Source organism: Notolabrus celidotus, chromosome 10, assembly GCF_009762535.1.
Source record: "Notolabrus celidotus isolate fNotCel1 chromosome 10, fNotCel1.pri, whole genome shotgun sequence".
Classification (NCBI taxonomy): Eukaryota; Metazoa; Chordata; class Actinopteri; order Labriformes; family Labridae; genus Notolabrus; species Notolabrus celidotus.
The window spans coordinates 32653411-32668210 of record NC_048281.1 but is presented as its reverse complement, the minus strand read 5'-3'; the positions used below and the strand labels follow the sequence as shown (position 1 = coordinate 32668210).

General features: G+C 41.9%; 1 protein-coding gene across 2 annotated transcripts in view; it reads right to left on the bottom strand.

Moving 5' to 3' along the window:
• Window positions 1-14800, bottom strand: part of tbx15 (T-box transcription factor 15) — a 57251-nt gene that overhangs the window by 27348 nt on the left and 15103 nt on the right. For both annotated transcript variants that reach the window (XM_034693170.1, XM_034693169.1), the window contains exons 3-4: window positions 13159-13366; window positions 8634-8735 (exon numbers count right to left, since the gene is read on the bottom strand). In XM_034693170.1, coding sequence (XP_034549061.1) covers window positions 8634-8735; window positions 13159-13250 — 194 coding nt within the window. In that variant the 5' untranslated portion in view covers window positions 13251-13366. The remainder of the gene's footprint in view (window positions 1-8633; window positions 8736-13158; window positions 13367-14800) is intronic.

Sequence of the window (14800 nt, the reverse complement as noted above, 5' to 3'; positions counted from 1 at the left end):
GACTCTGGCTGATAACATGATGTTTCAGAGACAGGTTTTCCTCTACAGATACAGAAGCATTAGTAAAACCTGCTAGGAGGTGAAAGAGGAAATCTGTTTCAGTGAAACCAATCCTCAGATTTTTGTTTGGAAGGATGTCCGACACGTTCCAGTTCAAGGTCTGTTTTGAGGTACTCTTCATGTCTGGTAAAGGTTTACTGTCTTATTTTCTAACACAATATTTTCAACTTGAATTGGACTGTATTTACACTCTAACACAGCTTGATTAAAGCTCCTCTAAAGACTTTTAGCTTGTCATGATCACTGACCGTACGTTACATGGACGTGTAGCCTCTATGACGTCACCCAGACATTTTGCACGTCCACCTAATTGTGCAACTTCAGGTATAAATTTAAGCGTTTACATTGACTTTACAGATGATTTAAACAAATTAACCACCTATAAAGTGTGTCTTGATAGTTAAATGAGCTACATACGCAAAAAAAAAATTGAACCAAGCTGTTAACGCAGCTTATTTTGCTGCAAAGTTGAGCACTTAAACATGAGACCTACAGAGGATTCCCTGGCTTTTGCAGACAGTCTCCAGTGGACACTTGAGGAACTGCAGTTTCTTCACATCCACACTGCTGGACATTTTTGTTTGCATTTACACAGCAAAAACTCACAGTGATGATATGATTGACTGTTAAAAGAAAGCAGGATGAGATTTTTTATTAGAAAGCACTGCTAACATTTTGGGCGCCAGTTTAGATAAGTGGTGAAGTCACACACCCCACCTGTCCCGCATGTCACTCCCTACTCTCTCTCCTGGTTTCCTGCTCTGAAAAAATGAATGGAAGCCCGTAAATGCAGCTTTAAAAAAGGGAAAACACAACTAAGACATCTACAAGACAACAACAGTCAAAAGTAACATCGTCCTTATTCTACGATCGTCCAGAGGGGGCACCAAAATCAACCCAACCCGAAAGGTCCTCACAGGAGCTTTAAGTCTAGGAAGCATTTTATGTCATTGGTGAACCCTCTTACCACCTCAAACCAGAACCTCAAGCTGACTGTTTTCCTGCCTACTCAGTCTCCTCCCTGTGACCAAGGTAAGACCTTTGACCCGGCTCATGAACACATTGTTGTTTACATGTTGTAGTGTGTTGCGTTTTAAAGTCATCGCCTGCAGGAGGAGGTTATATTTTTCAAACTCCAGCAGGGCTTTCTTCCTCGTCCAAAAGCCTACAAACAGCTTTTACTACCTGTTTTTTTCCCCTATCACTAACGCCAAGTGAACACCTCCACACAGCTCTTTTGACCTTAACACATCCACCCACAAAGGGGTGCCAGGCGTTCCTGTAATTTCCTGTTTGGAGTGCTGTTTAGGGTTACGCTCAGTGTCGCGGGGAAAGTGTGAAGGAACGAGGAAACTTTAGCCCCAAACAGGACTGGAAATCTGATTAGTCCCCCTCGCTTTCATCTTCTATAAATCTGCCATCTGGCTCCAGAACGATCAATAAAGACTGGACTTTATGTGACACTCATCCTGGACGGACTGGGGGAGGGGAGGAGGAGCGGGGGGGAGTTCCTCTTTGCAGCCAACAACAAAACACACTGCGGACAAATCCAAACAGCAACACACACTCTTTAATTCTTTGTGTCATGATTTAAAAACACTAGATTAAACACACATCATACGAAACACAAGAAAGACACACACACAGTTAAAGTTAAAACAGGTGGAGGCGTGTGTGTGCGTATAACACAGGATGGCATGCACATAAACACACACACACACACACACGTTACACACTTGTCAAAGCCAGGCTGTATATTGGGTTACTGTACTGAGAGTAAATACTCAGATTGAATGACCGTCAGAGCTGAGTGGTGTGTGTGTGCTCTCAGTTTGTACAAGAAGACCAACAACTTTGTGTTGGTGTGTGCTTTTCCAATTCAAATCTTATACTTATGAGGACCAAATGTCTCTAGTCTTGAGCTCTAAGCCAGGTAAAGTGTAATAAGACTAAAGTTAAGCCTAAATTATAGGAAGTAAAGTATTAAGGGTTTAGTTTAAGTTTAGTTTAAGCAACTGTATGATCAATTTCTCTTACCTGGATATCTGTGTGTGTATGCTCTATATTTTCATGCTTTCAAAGACCAGACGTCCCCAAAAAGATAATAAGATATAATAAGAAGTTTTGCAAGAAGTCATTGTCCTCATAAGAATGGACAAACTTTAAGTATATAAGTCTTTGGATGCTCTCATATTTTTAGATTTGGGATAAAAGCGTCTGCAACAAAATAAACTTCAACATTTTGCATTCCTCCATATCTGCTTTAGGATTTATGATTTATGATTGACAAGCTACATTTATAGTCAGATTGAAGCTTAAAATACTGACATAAGCCTAAAGGTAGAAACAAGGCTTTCAGGAATGACTACTGTATCCAGTTATTGTGCTCATGTGTGGGGAGAGCCTAGACTCTTTTGACTGGGCTGGCCAAGCTGTGGCACTGACTTATGCCGAGGTTACATTTATTATTACACAAAAGCAGCATTTAGGTCCGATATATCATATAGCAAACCATGTAGCCTGCATGCTAGGAAAATGTACAGTCATGGCCAAAAGTTTTGAGAATGACACAAATATTACATTTTCACAAAGTCTGCTGCTTCAGGGTTTTTAGGTGTTTTTGTCAGATGTTTCTATGGTATAATGAAATACAATTAGAAGCATTTCATAAGTATCAAAAGCTTTTATTGAGAATTACACAGAATTCATGCAATAAGTCAATATTTGCAGTGTTGACCCTTCTTTTTCAAGACCTCTGCAATTCTCCCTGGCATGCTGTCAATCAACTTCTGGACCAAATCCTGACTGATGGCAGTCCATTCTTGCATAATCAATGCTTGGAGTTTGTCAGAATTTGTGGGTTTTTGATTGTCCACCCGCCTCTTGAGGATTGACCACAAGTTCTCAATGGGATTAAGATCTGGGGAGTTTCCTGGCCAAGGGCCCAAAATCTTAATGTTTTGTTCCCCGAGCCATTTTGTTATGACTTTTGCTTTATGGCAAGGTGCTCCATCATGCTGGAAAAGGCATTCTTCATCACCAAACTGCCCTTGGATGGTTGGGAGAAGTTGCTCTGGGAGGACGTTCTGGTACCATTCTTTATTCATGGCTGTGTTTTTAGGCAAGATTGTGAGAGAGCCCACTCCCTTGACCGAAAAGCAACCCCACACATGAATGGTCTCAGGATGCTTCACTGTTGGCAAGAGACAGGACTGATGGTAGCGCTCACCTCGTCTTCTCCAAACAAGCCTTCCTCCAGATGCCCCAAACAATCGGAAAGGGGATTCATCAGAGAAAATGACTTTACCCCAGTCCTCAGCAGTCCAGTCCCTGTACCTTCTGCAGAATATCAGTCTGTCCCTGATGTTTTTACTGGAGAGAAGTGGCTTCTTTGCTGCCCTCCTTGACACCAGGCCTTCCTCCAAAAGTCTTCGCCTCACTGTGCGTGCAGATGCACTCACACCTGCCTGCTGCCATTCCTGAGCAAGCTCTGCACTGGTGGTGGCCCGATCCCGCAGCTGTAACACCTTCAGGAGACGGTCCTGGTGCTTGCTAGACTTTCTTGGGCGCCCTGGAGCCTGTTTGGCAACAATTGAACCTCTCTCCTTGAAGTTCTTGATAATTGGATAGACGGTTGACTGAGGTGCAATCTTACTCGCTGCTATAAACTTCCCTGTTAGGCCCTTTTTGTGCAATGCAATGATGGCTGCACGTGTTTCCTTGCAGGTAACCATGGCTAACAGATGAGGAACAATGGTGTCATGCACCATCTTCCTTTTAAAGTGTCCAGTCACTCAATCATGACAGATTGATCGCCAGCCTTGTCCTCATCAACACCCACACCTGTGTTAATGTGTGTGACACCTGTGTGTCATTGAAATGATGTTAGCTGGTCCTTTTGTGGCAGGGCTGAAATGCAGTGGAAATGTGTTTTTGGTGATAAAGTTCATTTTCAAGGCAAAGAGGGACTTTGCAATTAATTGCAGTTGAGCTGATCACTCCTCATAACATTCTGGAGTATATGCAAATTACCATTATAAAAACTGAAACAGCAGACTTTGTGAAAATTAATAGTTGTGTCATTCTCAAAACTTTTGGCCATGACTGTAGCTCCTAAGAGGCCGTTTGAACTTGTTCCTGCCGTGATGTAACGACAGGAGTGATTAATAATAATAATAATAATAAATTTCATTTAAAGGCGCCTTTCTCGGCACTCAAGGACACCGCACAGATAGATATATATATATATACACGAATTCACATTAAATTAGCATAAGCAAGAATGCAAAACCACTCCCACTCCTCCAGTGATAACACATCTTCTTATGCTATTGTGTCTTACTGCTGACATGCTGTTGTAACCACATCTGCAACACTCCAACAGTTGCCTACTCCAGTCTGGGGTCAGATTCTGGATCACATAAGTAGCGTTGGTTCTCCTGGAGCGCTCGCCAAGTTTCTTTTGGTGTTTTTCCACCTCTGCATCCCAATGTGACCTACTGCACCCTCCCTCTTCAGACAATATTCAGGCAGACAATCAGCACAGCATCCCTGCCCACTCAGATAACTTCATGGCTAATGACGTTAGAAACTGAGAGGCTGCCGATCTCCAACAGAGGCTGAATTTTGGATGTTATTTTTTTGCAATTTAATTCAAAAACTTGCTTAAAAGAAAACTCAGACATGTTGTAAACAGCTTAAAATGCCAAAGTATGAGGCTTTTTAAGGTTTTTACAGATATTACAATTCTTTATATATGTTTGTGCTGTAAAGAGCAACAACATTTAAAACTTCCCAGCTTTATTCTTTGAGGATTAAAGAAGAAGACAATTGTAAGAAGTCAAAATTTTAAATACATACTAAATAAAATGTGCAATATTTGAATGTAAAGAAAACTACTAGCAGCATGCAACACCATCTTAATAGTGGATTTTACCTCCAGTGTCTGACATGGCATTACCCAATCATAGTTTTGGATTCTGGTGTGGCCAATCAGATTTCAAAGAGGGGGCCAGGCCGGCCCTCTAGACACACCTCTGCTGACATGGATAGTATCTGTTCCTGTGGATGTTTGTGTTTTTTATCACTGTTAAATATGTTCTCTATTGTGTTGTTGTGTCCTGAGCACAGAACAGCCTCAAAAAGGCAGCTATAAATGAAGAATCATTCATTTAAATATCATATTTCAGTCCTGACTTCTACAGTTAAAGCTTAGAACTTGAGATTATTGGATTACGGCTGGTTGTCCATGTAAGTTGCATGAATTAAATGCCGGCACATAAGCCTATGATTTGAGGTTTTACCCCCTTTTGAATGTGTGCGGTAACCTGAAAGTGGGACATGCTCTGACACACACGTGAAGGACGATTCAGGAGGCAAAAGGAGGTTTCAGAGCAAACCAAGTGACTGTCCACATGAAAGAAAAAGTGATGCATGGAGGTTTAATAAGCGCTGTACCAAAGAGACGTTCCTAAACGGGGGCAGGCCGCCCAAGTAAAGCAAGTTGACTCCAATAAAGGCCGTGTTTCCAGACCCCAAACTCCTCGGGACTGTGACACACACCAGAGACAGATCCCAGATCAGTCTGTAAAGCCCTGTGGTGAGCTCCCCAGCCAGGAAGAAAATCCTATTTAATTTTACAAGATCTTCTGGCCTCTAAAAAGCCTCCATGATGTGCTGGTTCACTGCTGGGAGAGCAGGAAGAGGCAGCAACACACAACATCTCCTTCACTGCAGTGGAAAGTTTTACATTTATGAAGTATGACATGAAATAAAGCATGGAGGGCACTCCAATCTAAAAGTCACAGTCTTCTGTCATTGTTTGTTTTAATGCAGACTTTCATTTCTTTCTTTGGTCATAATTAGATCTGACTTTACTCGATGAGAGGCCGGGAGGGTTTTTTCTTTGTTTTCCTCTGAGATGACGGGGTTTGTTTTGCTGAGGGAGAGGGGAGGACTCTGTGGCTCACTCAGACTTTAAGCAGATATTCACTCAGTAAAAGAGACGCTTAAAAACATGGTGTGTATCATCGGGCCTTCTGCTTTAAAATACATTAGTGAGGTGCCAATATGTGGCCTTTAAATCACGGCTGATGCAATAACTGAGAACACAGAAACTAAGAGAGGTTTCTCTTTTTTGGGATGGTTTTGACCGTCACATTACAACTCTTGTATTAAATATTCTTTTACATTTTTATTTAATTGTATTAAGGCCCTTGTTATCCATCTGGGTTCATTGTTTTTGCACTGTTACACCCAAACATATTCCTTATCTGTGTTAACATAAATTGCAATAAACCAGATTCTGACGCTGACTCTGGGTCTGAGCTTCATAATCAAAAAATGCATTCAATGAAAATAAAACAAGTGCAAAATCTGCACAAAAAAGACATGCATGCAAGATTAATTTAAATTAGTTCTATTTTAAGATCTGCACACATTAAACACTTTGTTGTAAATGTGGACAAACACCAGGAATGATTTGATTTGTGTGCTAAAACATTTGTCCCTTGAATTTGGAAGTAGGAGCTTGTTTGATTGTGAAACACATTTGCAGTTGCATGAAGTAAAGTGAAAGTGTTTGAACTTAAAGGATGGCATCACACATCACTACTGCAACAAGCTGCATGTTCCTTCATCATGATTAACATGAGTTTTATATATTATTTTCTGCAGCTGATGCTTCTGCACTGACCTGCTGTTTGAAATAACGAGGCTTTTTGAAAATGAAAACATAATTTATCGACTGTTCATAAAGGCTTCATCGTACAGACACAGACAGCTGATGAGCTGCACATGCATGCACACACTCTTATAACAGCTCTATCAATCGGGCAGTTTGACTTTAAGTTACTTTCTTGGTTATTTCACATGCACATTTAGTTCTTTAAGTTTGCACTGACTCTGCTTATAATGTTTAAAGTTGCATCTGTCTGTCTTTGCATCTATGTGTGCGTACAACAATCCAGAAGGAGAGATCTTTGGTTTGTTATATGCAGCCAAACATTCAGAGTCAGAGGGTTAGAAGTAGAAGGCTTTTTTTGGTGGTTGCACAAAAACAGAAGACAATAAAAACTCTCTCCATCTTTTGTGCTGCAGGTTAAAATATCTCACCTTTTCAGAAATAAAGCCGGTGACCTAACGGTCTAAGTGCGCCCCATATAAAGAGGCGATAGTCCTCAGCGCAGAGGTTGCAGGTTTAACTCTGGACCGCGACCATTTGCTGCTTTCTGTACTCCCCACATTTCCTGTCTCTCTTCAGCTGTCCTGTCAAATAAAGGCCAAATTGTCCAAAAATATAACTTTAAAAGACATTAAGCTAATCCTCTGCTGTTCTCCTCTCTGTGATTGTCTGAACTCTGTTTTTTCCAAATCAAGAACTAAATTTAAATGAATCAAAAACCTGTCAACACGCCGCTCAAACACACAACCAGCAGCATCGGTTGTTAGAAAAATGACTGCTCCAGCTCTATTTTAAAAGCACGGAGGCCGGCTCACATCATCTCACACAGTGACAGCCTGTATTCACATCAGCATCTAAACACTAAAGGTGCAGGTAAACTTCACACACCCACTCATTTCTGTCATAACACCTGAAAAGCTTCTATTGGACCATAAAGTAACTCCATAAAACTTCCCCTCCAGCAGCATCTCAAATTCTCTTTCCATGCACACATCGTTTTTTTCATGTTTCCATCATCAGACCTGGATGTTGAGAGTTATCCTATTTGCAGGCGGCCTCTGCGGGATGATGAATACATTTCAATCTCCTCTCTGGCTCTGACTTCAGGGACTCGCTCTGCAGCCAGGATGTCGGTCTTATTGCATATCCAGAGAGATCCATCACATGCAGGCCTGCCTCCAGCACATGCACACTTTAATCACTTTCACTTCCCTTCAACTCATGCAAATGATGGGAGGATCTACCCTTTTATAAAGCCAAGAAGAAGACAGGAACACGTCTCGGAGCAGTTGTGAGAAAAATGACAAAAGGCTGGAATATCTTTGTTCGGTCCAAATTCTGTTACGAGGACTCTAAGATGAGAAATGGCACCGAGATAACATCAATCCAACTAGGTCAATGTGTTTGTACTCAGCTCGGTTGTTGAGATCCATCCAGGAAAATAAAGTTCTGTGTCCAGCTGTGGAGGGATTCGCTGTGCTCGTCCATATTACGTTCAGCTGTGCGCTCATTCAAATGATTTTCTGAGCGAGCTGAAGAGCTGCTCTTTGTGCTCCATCTGTGAGTTTCACTTTTTTTTTAAAAGAAGCACAATTACTCAGCGATTTCTCTGCAATTTCATTCCTGTCATGTCTGAAAGGCATCTGCAGCAGCACTGAGACCATCAGGGGGCATTTATCTCCCCACTGAAGCCCAGAAGAATGAATTCATTTGGTTTGGAGCAGATCGAGGGGAAATTCTGGGATGTGTTTGGAAAAGCAGTAAAATGCAAATAAATGGTTTCTAAAGATTTAAAGGTTGAAACACCATTTTTGTGACAATTTGACTCAGACATCTTTGATCCTGTGTTAGTGAGTGAGGGAGTGAGGGAGTGAGTGAGGGAGGGAGGTACCTGTATCTCTTGTTGTCCACAGGCACGATGTCCATGGCGATGTAATACTGCTGATGAGGGTCCAGACCTGCGATCTTCACTCTCATGGCTGGAAACATCCTCCTGAAAGAAGGGAGACACACATGATGAGTCAGATGGAGTAAAAACCTGCATATCCCACTGAAATCAGACCTTTAAAAACGAGACCTGGCCGAGGACAGCAGCAAAAACGGAGTCAAAACACCTGAGAACATTCAAATGATCAGATGAAATGATTACACGCAGACAGCCTGGACTCAGGAGCTCTCCCTGAGGGTTTAAAGACATTCAGGGTGATCAAGATTTGCAGGTTCAATTCTAATCTGCAGGGTGTTCCTAGCAGTAGGTGCAGAAAACTCTGACTCTGAGGAAGACAAATTGCAAAATATCCAACGATTGAAGCTGCGTTTTTAATCCTTCAAGATTAAATAAGATGAGCTTGCACCGATGCAAGCTGACTCTAGAATATGAAGTACGATAATGAGTATGAAAGTGACAGATTTTAAATCATCTCCTTCTGCTCTGTCAAATCTCTAAAGAGATAAAGGACTAAAGGTGGATAAAAATCACAAGAAGAGGTGAGACAAAGGTGCCTAAATTTCTGTGATCTGAGGCTGCTGATACAGGCTGGTGCTATGCAGGGTCAGCAGCTGCTGCATGGACACTGGACTCATGATCAGCATCAGCATCGTAATTAAATTCAGTTTCTGAGTCAGCATTTGCACGGGGAGAATTTAAAAAGCAACCAGCAGACAGTAAGTGTGCAACACTGGTGCCTTAAAGCAGAAAGCACACCCACACCATCATCATATTCATTCAAATGTAGAAACACTGAACTGATATAAGAGTGGAAAGATTCATTATAACTAAAAATACTTTCATACAGCCGCCATTAAAGTGATCCGACACATGCTGCTCGGCCTGCAGATCCATTTCTCTAAAGGAGCTCCTGCTTTATGTTCCTCACACGCATCCTAATGTTTGTACGCTCAACACTCTGCACAACTCCTTCTAGATTTCTGCAAGCTGCACAACAGCCAACAACATCATCGCTAACAGGTAACTCACACATTTACAGCTCAGCATGAAAACACAGCGATGAGTTATTTAACATCTGAGAGTCAGTGTGTGTTTTCAGAGAGCTGTGTGTGTCAGAGTTTGTCCTCATCTTTCATTGAAACGGCCCCCAAAGGATGTAAACACAGGGATGTTTGTGCAGCGCTGAGCAAACTACACATTTTTTAAGACAACGCATTAAAAGTTGATTCCTCTTTATAGAAATTTAAAAATGACTTGGATTCTGCTCCAGCTGCTCTGTATTTGCTCCTGATTGGTTCATTTAACTCCAGACTTAGAAGCATCCAATCACATCCCTTTCTTTGTTTATCACATATGAATGAGAGGAGATGCAGCTTTTGGTCGCTCAGAATTCAACGTTTGAAAGAAAGAATATTCAGATTTATTTATAAGATCATAATAATCCTTTTCAAATTTCAATCCTGACTCTTTGGAAAGTGTTGTGACATTTAAATGCACTGACATCATTTTTGTCCCTTCAGTGTTCCCATGATTTTAATTCCCCTTGATCCCATCCGTCACTATTTTAACCCCTGACCTTTGCACTCCAGCACTTTGAGTTCTTCTTCTCATAAACTTTTTAATACTCAAACTGTGAAGTTTTTTCATGTCATTAAATGTTTCTTTTTTTATCCTTGACATATTTATGAGGAGCAGCTCCACCCATTTTGCAGCAGCAGCTTATAGCTCCACATTTGACTGTGAAAATTAAGTCTACAAAAAAGAAGAGGGGGAGGGGGGGGGGGGTCTTATTTTAAATAAAAAGGGGAGAGACTTAATTCCTCGTTTTGCACTTCAAAAGCAGCATTTTTCGCTTTTCATTTAAAAGTCGTAAATCTGAAGTTCTCTAATGAGAGCAGAGGGCTGTTCTCCTGTTCTCCTGCTCCCCCCTCCTCTCCTGGATTTATGGTTTTATTATGAGCAGGCCGTGAAGTGCACACACACACACACACACACACACACACACACACACACACACACACACACACACACACGGCCATAGTCGCGTCCGCCTTCACTCTGCTTCAGCGCAGAAATGATGGCTGCGCCCTTTATGAGCTGATTACCAATTTAAAGCCAATTCATAAAAAGCAGCAGAGTGGAGTTCATAACGAGGAGGGGATAGAGGACAGAGAGCTTACTGCAGACTGGAGGCGGAGACACAGAGTAAAGAATTCAAATCTTTGATAATAATAATAATAATAATAATAATAATAATAATAATAATAATAATAATAATAATAATAATAATAATAATAATAATAAATGACCTATAGCCTGCAGCTAATTTGGACAAATCCAGCCGTCCTGGCCAACAGGAAAACATGGCGCTGAATTACACCATGAAGTCCAAAAGATTTAATAACACATTTTTAATGAGACCAACTTTTTATTTCTAAGATATTTTTTCAAGAACTATAAAAATCCTCAATTTTTAGATCTTTGAGGAATTTTTTTTTTCTTAGATATTAACCTGATCTTATTATTTTTTTAAACAATTATCAACCCTAAATTAAATTAAATCACATTAACCAACATAGTTTTCGCGCAAACAGGCCTATCTCCATTTTTTAGAAGTTGCGTCGCTCCACTGGCATCATTCAAGATTCAAAGATTCAAAGATTTTTATTGTAAATTTTCACTGTATATACGAGACCTACAGGAAAAACGAGATGCTGTTTCTCTCTTCCAGTTTTTAAATATCTAAAATTTAAATATAAAATACAATAAAATATAATAAAATACAGTTTTATAAAAACAGCCTATGTACACAGTGCAGGTAGTGCAGTGACAGTTTAAAATGGACAATGATCTTTTTTTAAAACTTCTTTTCCTTTTTCCCCCAGAAGCAGAACTGTTTAAGTTATTTCAAGGATTTCCTCCACTCACTGTCTGTGTATTCATACAGTTGTGCTCATAAGTTTACATACCCTGGCAGAATATATGGTTCCTTGTGTAGTTTCTGTTGTCTTTATAATATAAAAAGAGTAAACACAGTTGTTTGATAAAAAAAAAATTGCTTCACCCAACCACTACATGAGTGAAAAACAAGTTTTTCTCCTATCTTTAATATTCTCTTAAAAATGGCCAAAACAAAAATCACAAATTCTGCCAGGGTCTGTAAACTTATGAGCACAACTGTAAGAGATAAATGTCTCGAGGCCTCGACAGGTTATCCTAAAACTCCTGCTCTGGTTGATTTTTGCTGTAAAGCTGAAGCAAAGCTGAAAATCACTCAGGCCGATTGATGTGAGCAGAGGAGGGAAATGTAAGTCGCGTGGGGGCTCAGCAGAGCGCGGGGAAAGGTCTTTCCTGCAGGAATCCACAGGTCAACTCCTTCTCTCAGTCTAAGTTTGGACTGTGGGCTCAAGAGACCGCGCGAGAGAAAAACCCCGGAACGTGTTTCAGAGAGATGAATTAAATCCAGATCTCCTGATTCTCAGACATCAGGGACAACCTGCCGCGTCATGAAGGCCTGAACACGACACAGAGGCCTGCATGTGCAACACATTAACACCCTCCAAACACTGTGTGTGTGTGTGTGTGTGTGTGTGTGTGTGTGTGTGTGTGTGTGTGTGTGTGTGTGTGTGTGTGTGTGTGTGTGTGTGTGTGTGTGTGTGTGTGTGTGTGCACTGACTGAACTGCAGGTTTTCTTTTGAAATGTCGCGTTTGTGGGTCAATGCGTTTTCCTTTGCGCCTGCGCATTTGATTTTTCTGTTTATGGCTAATAAAATGGCTCCAAAATAGCATAGTATGAAAATGTGATTATTGTAATAATGAAGGCATGAAGAAAATCATGAGTAACTCACGCTGTTGGTTTAAACAGTTTTGTTTATGCGCGTAAAAGTTCACTGTGGCCTTTTACGCACAGCCTGTTTGCGCCTTGAGTCCAAAACACAGCTACATTCAGGCCTTCTGGTATAACTGAGTCTGTTTAAGTGTGTGTGTGTGTGTGTTTGTGTGTGTGTGTGTGTGTGTGTGTGTGTGTGTGTGTGTGTGTGTGTGTGTGTGTGTGCACTGACTGAACTGCAGGTTTCTTTTGAAATGTCGCGTTTTTGGGTCAATGCGTTTTCCTTTGCGCCTGCGCATTTGATTTTTCTGTTTATGTCTGATAAAATGGCTCCAAAATATCCTAATGTGAACATTGATTTTTTTTAATAATACAGACTTGATGCAAATGATGAGTAACTCACGCTGTTGGTTTAAAAAGTTCTGCGCGTAAAAGTTCACCAATGGCCTTTTACGCACAGTCTGTTTGCGCCTTGAGCCCCCTAACAAAGCTGCATTCAGGCCTTCTGGTATAACTGAGTCTGTTTGCGTTTAAGTGTGTGTGTGTGTGTGTGTGTGTGTGTGTGTGTGTGTGTGTGTGTGTGTGTGTGTGTGTGTGTGTGTGTGTGTGTGTGTGTGTGTGTGTGTGTGTCCGGCCTACCTGCCCGCCTTGGTGATGATCATCTCCGTCCCGATGTCATGGAAACGCTTCCACAGGTCTGCGCACTGCAGCTCCACCTGGATCTCCTCCATGGAGGCCGGGGGCGACGGCTCGCAGGGTCCCGGGGCCAGCTCGTCAGGTGAGCCGAAGGAGCACGATGTCCTCTCGGCCAGACCCTCTCCGTCCGACCCGGGGCTCGCCTCCGAGTCTAAAGGGGAAATGAGGACTTTGATGAGAGGGCAGCTCTGAAACAGTGGAACTAATGCGCCTTTGGCTTTTTAAGCAGGAAACTTGGCGCAGCGAGGAGGCGCAGCGGTTCTCTCCACTGACGCCAAATCACCTGCCGGCTGCTGCCTGGAGCGACGAGGCAGAGTTTGTCTCGCTGGCTCGATCGGTCATAAAGTCCTGGGTTGATGTCAAAAGCAGAATAAATGCTGCGTAACGCTTTTGAACTGAGATGTAGAAAATATTAAATATTAAATCGGACCACACAAAAGAAGAATTCAGAGGGGGAACGTTCAGAAAGTGAAGTTTTTCCTCCAGGCTCTCCCTCTGGAGCGAGTTTAACGGACTGACCATCAACACAGTCACAGTGTCAGAGCAGATAAAACCGTTTCCTCCATCCTGAATCTAGTCCAGACCTACAGGGAAGCTTTCCATTCGTCTGAGACTCAAACTCAGAGACACCAACCAGGGTGACCTCAGGATCCCTGACATTTACAAAATGTACACTGATTTCAACAAAATCCAAACTTCAAGGTGAGATGCACCCAAAGACAGAAAGAACAGACAATCTGCTGCCAAAAATGATGCATGACCTCTGGTGAGAGTTCACTCTGAGAGGTCATTATGCATCAGTTTGTCTTTTTGTTTACTGAAATGTAATCTCAGGAAATCCTGACTGAAGAGTTTTGCTAAAGTAGGATTATAAACTTGACCAGATTTAAATTAAAGCACATTTTTCCTGCTAATAAAAACACTTTAACAGCAAATCCAGTGAAGAACAGCAGCTAAAGGTCTCAGCAAATCCATCCAGCTGCTTCTTTTTCTGAACCTTTGAACAGGATAGAAACCACATGAGGTGAAATATCAGAATTTACTTTTTCCAGCTATGGACGTCAGATCTTTAAAGATCTTTAAAGAAATCCTCACGTTATCTTTTGTTTCACTTTTCTCAGAAATACTTTATTGCTACATCTCCTCCAACACCACCACCACCACCACCACCACCCAAAGAAGAATCTAATAATGTATTATTTATCGAGCGCCCTGACACGAGGAGGTGGACTTGGCAGACCGACGGGCACACAAATATGGTTATGCAAATGCAGAGCTGCTGTGAGACTGGACTGAGCCCGCGGCCAAACCGCCGAGCCGAGCCGAGCCAAGCCTGCTGGAAACACGAGCACAGAGAAGAGAGGAGAAGAGAGGAGAGGAGAGGAGAAGAGGGGAGGGGAGGGATGGAGATAGGAAGAGTAGAGGGAGGAGGGAGGAGAAGAAGGAAGAGTGGAGGGGCTGTAATGACCACAGAGAGGCACAGACAGACTTTCCATCATCTTTGTGGGAGATCCTCTCAGTGTCACTGCAGCCAAAGGGACTGTCACACACCATTATCTCCTGCTCTCCTGCTTTGAATTGTTCA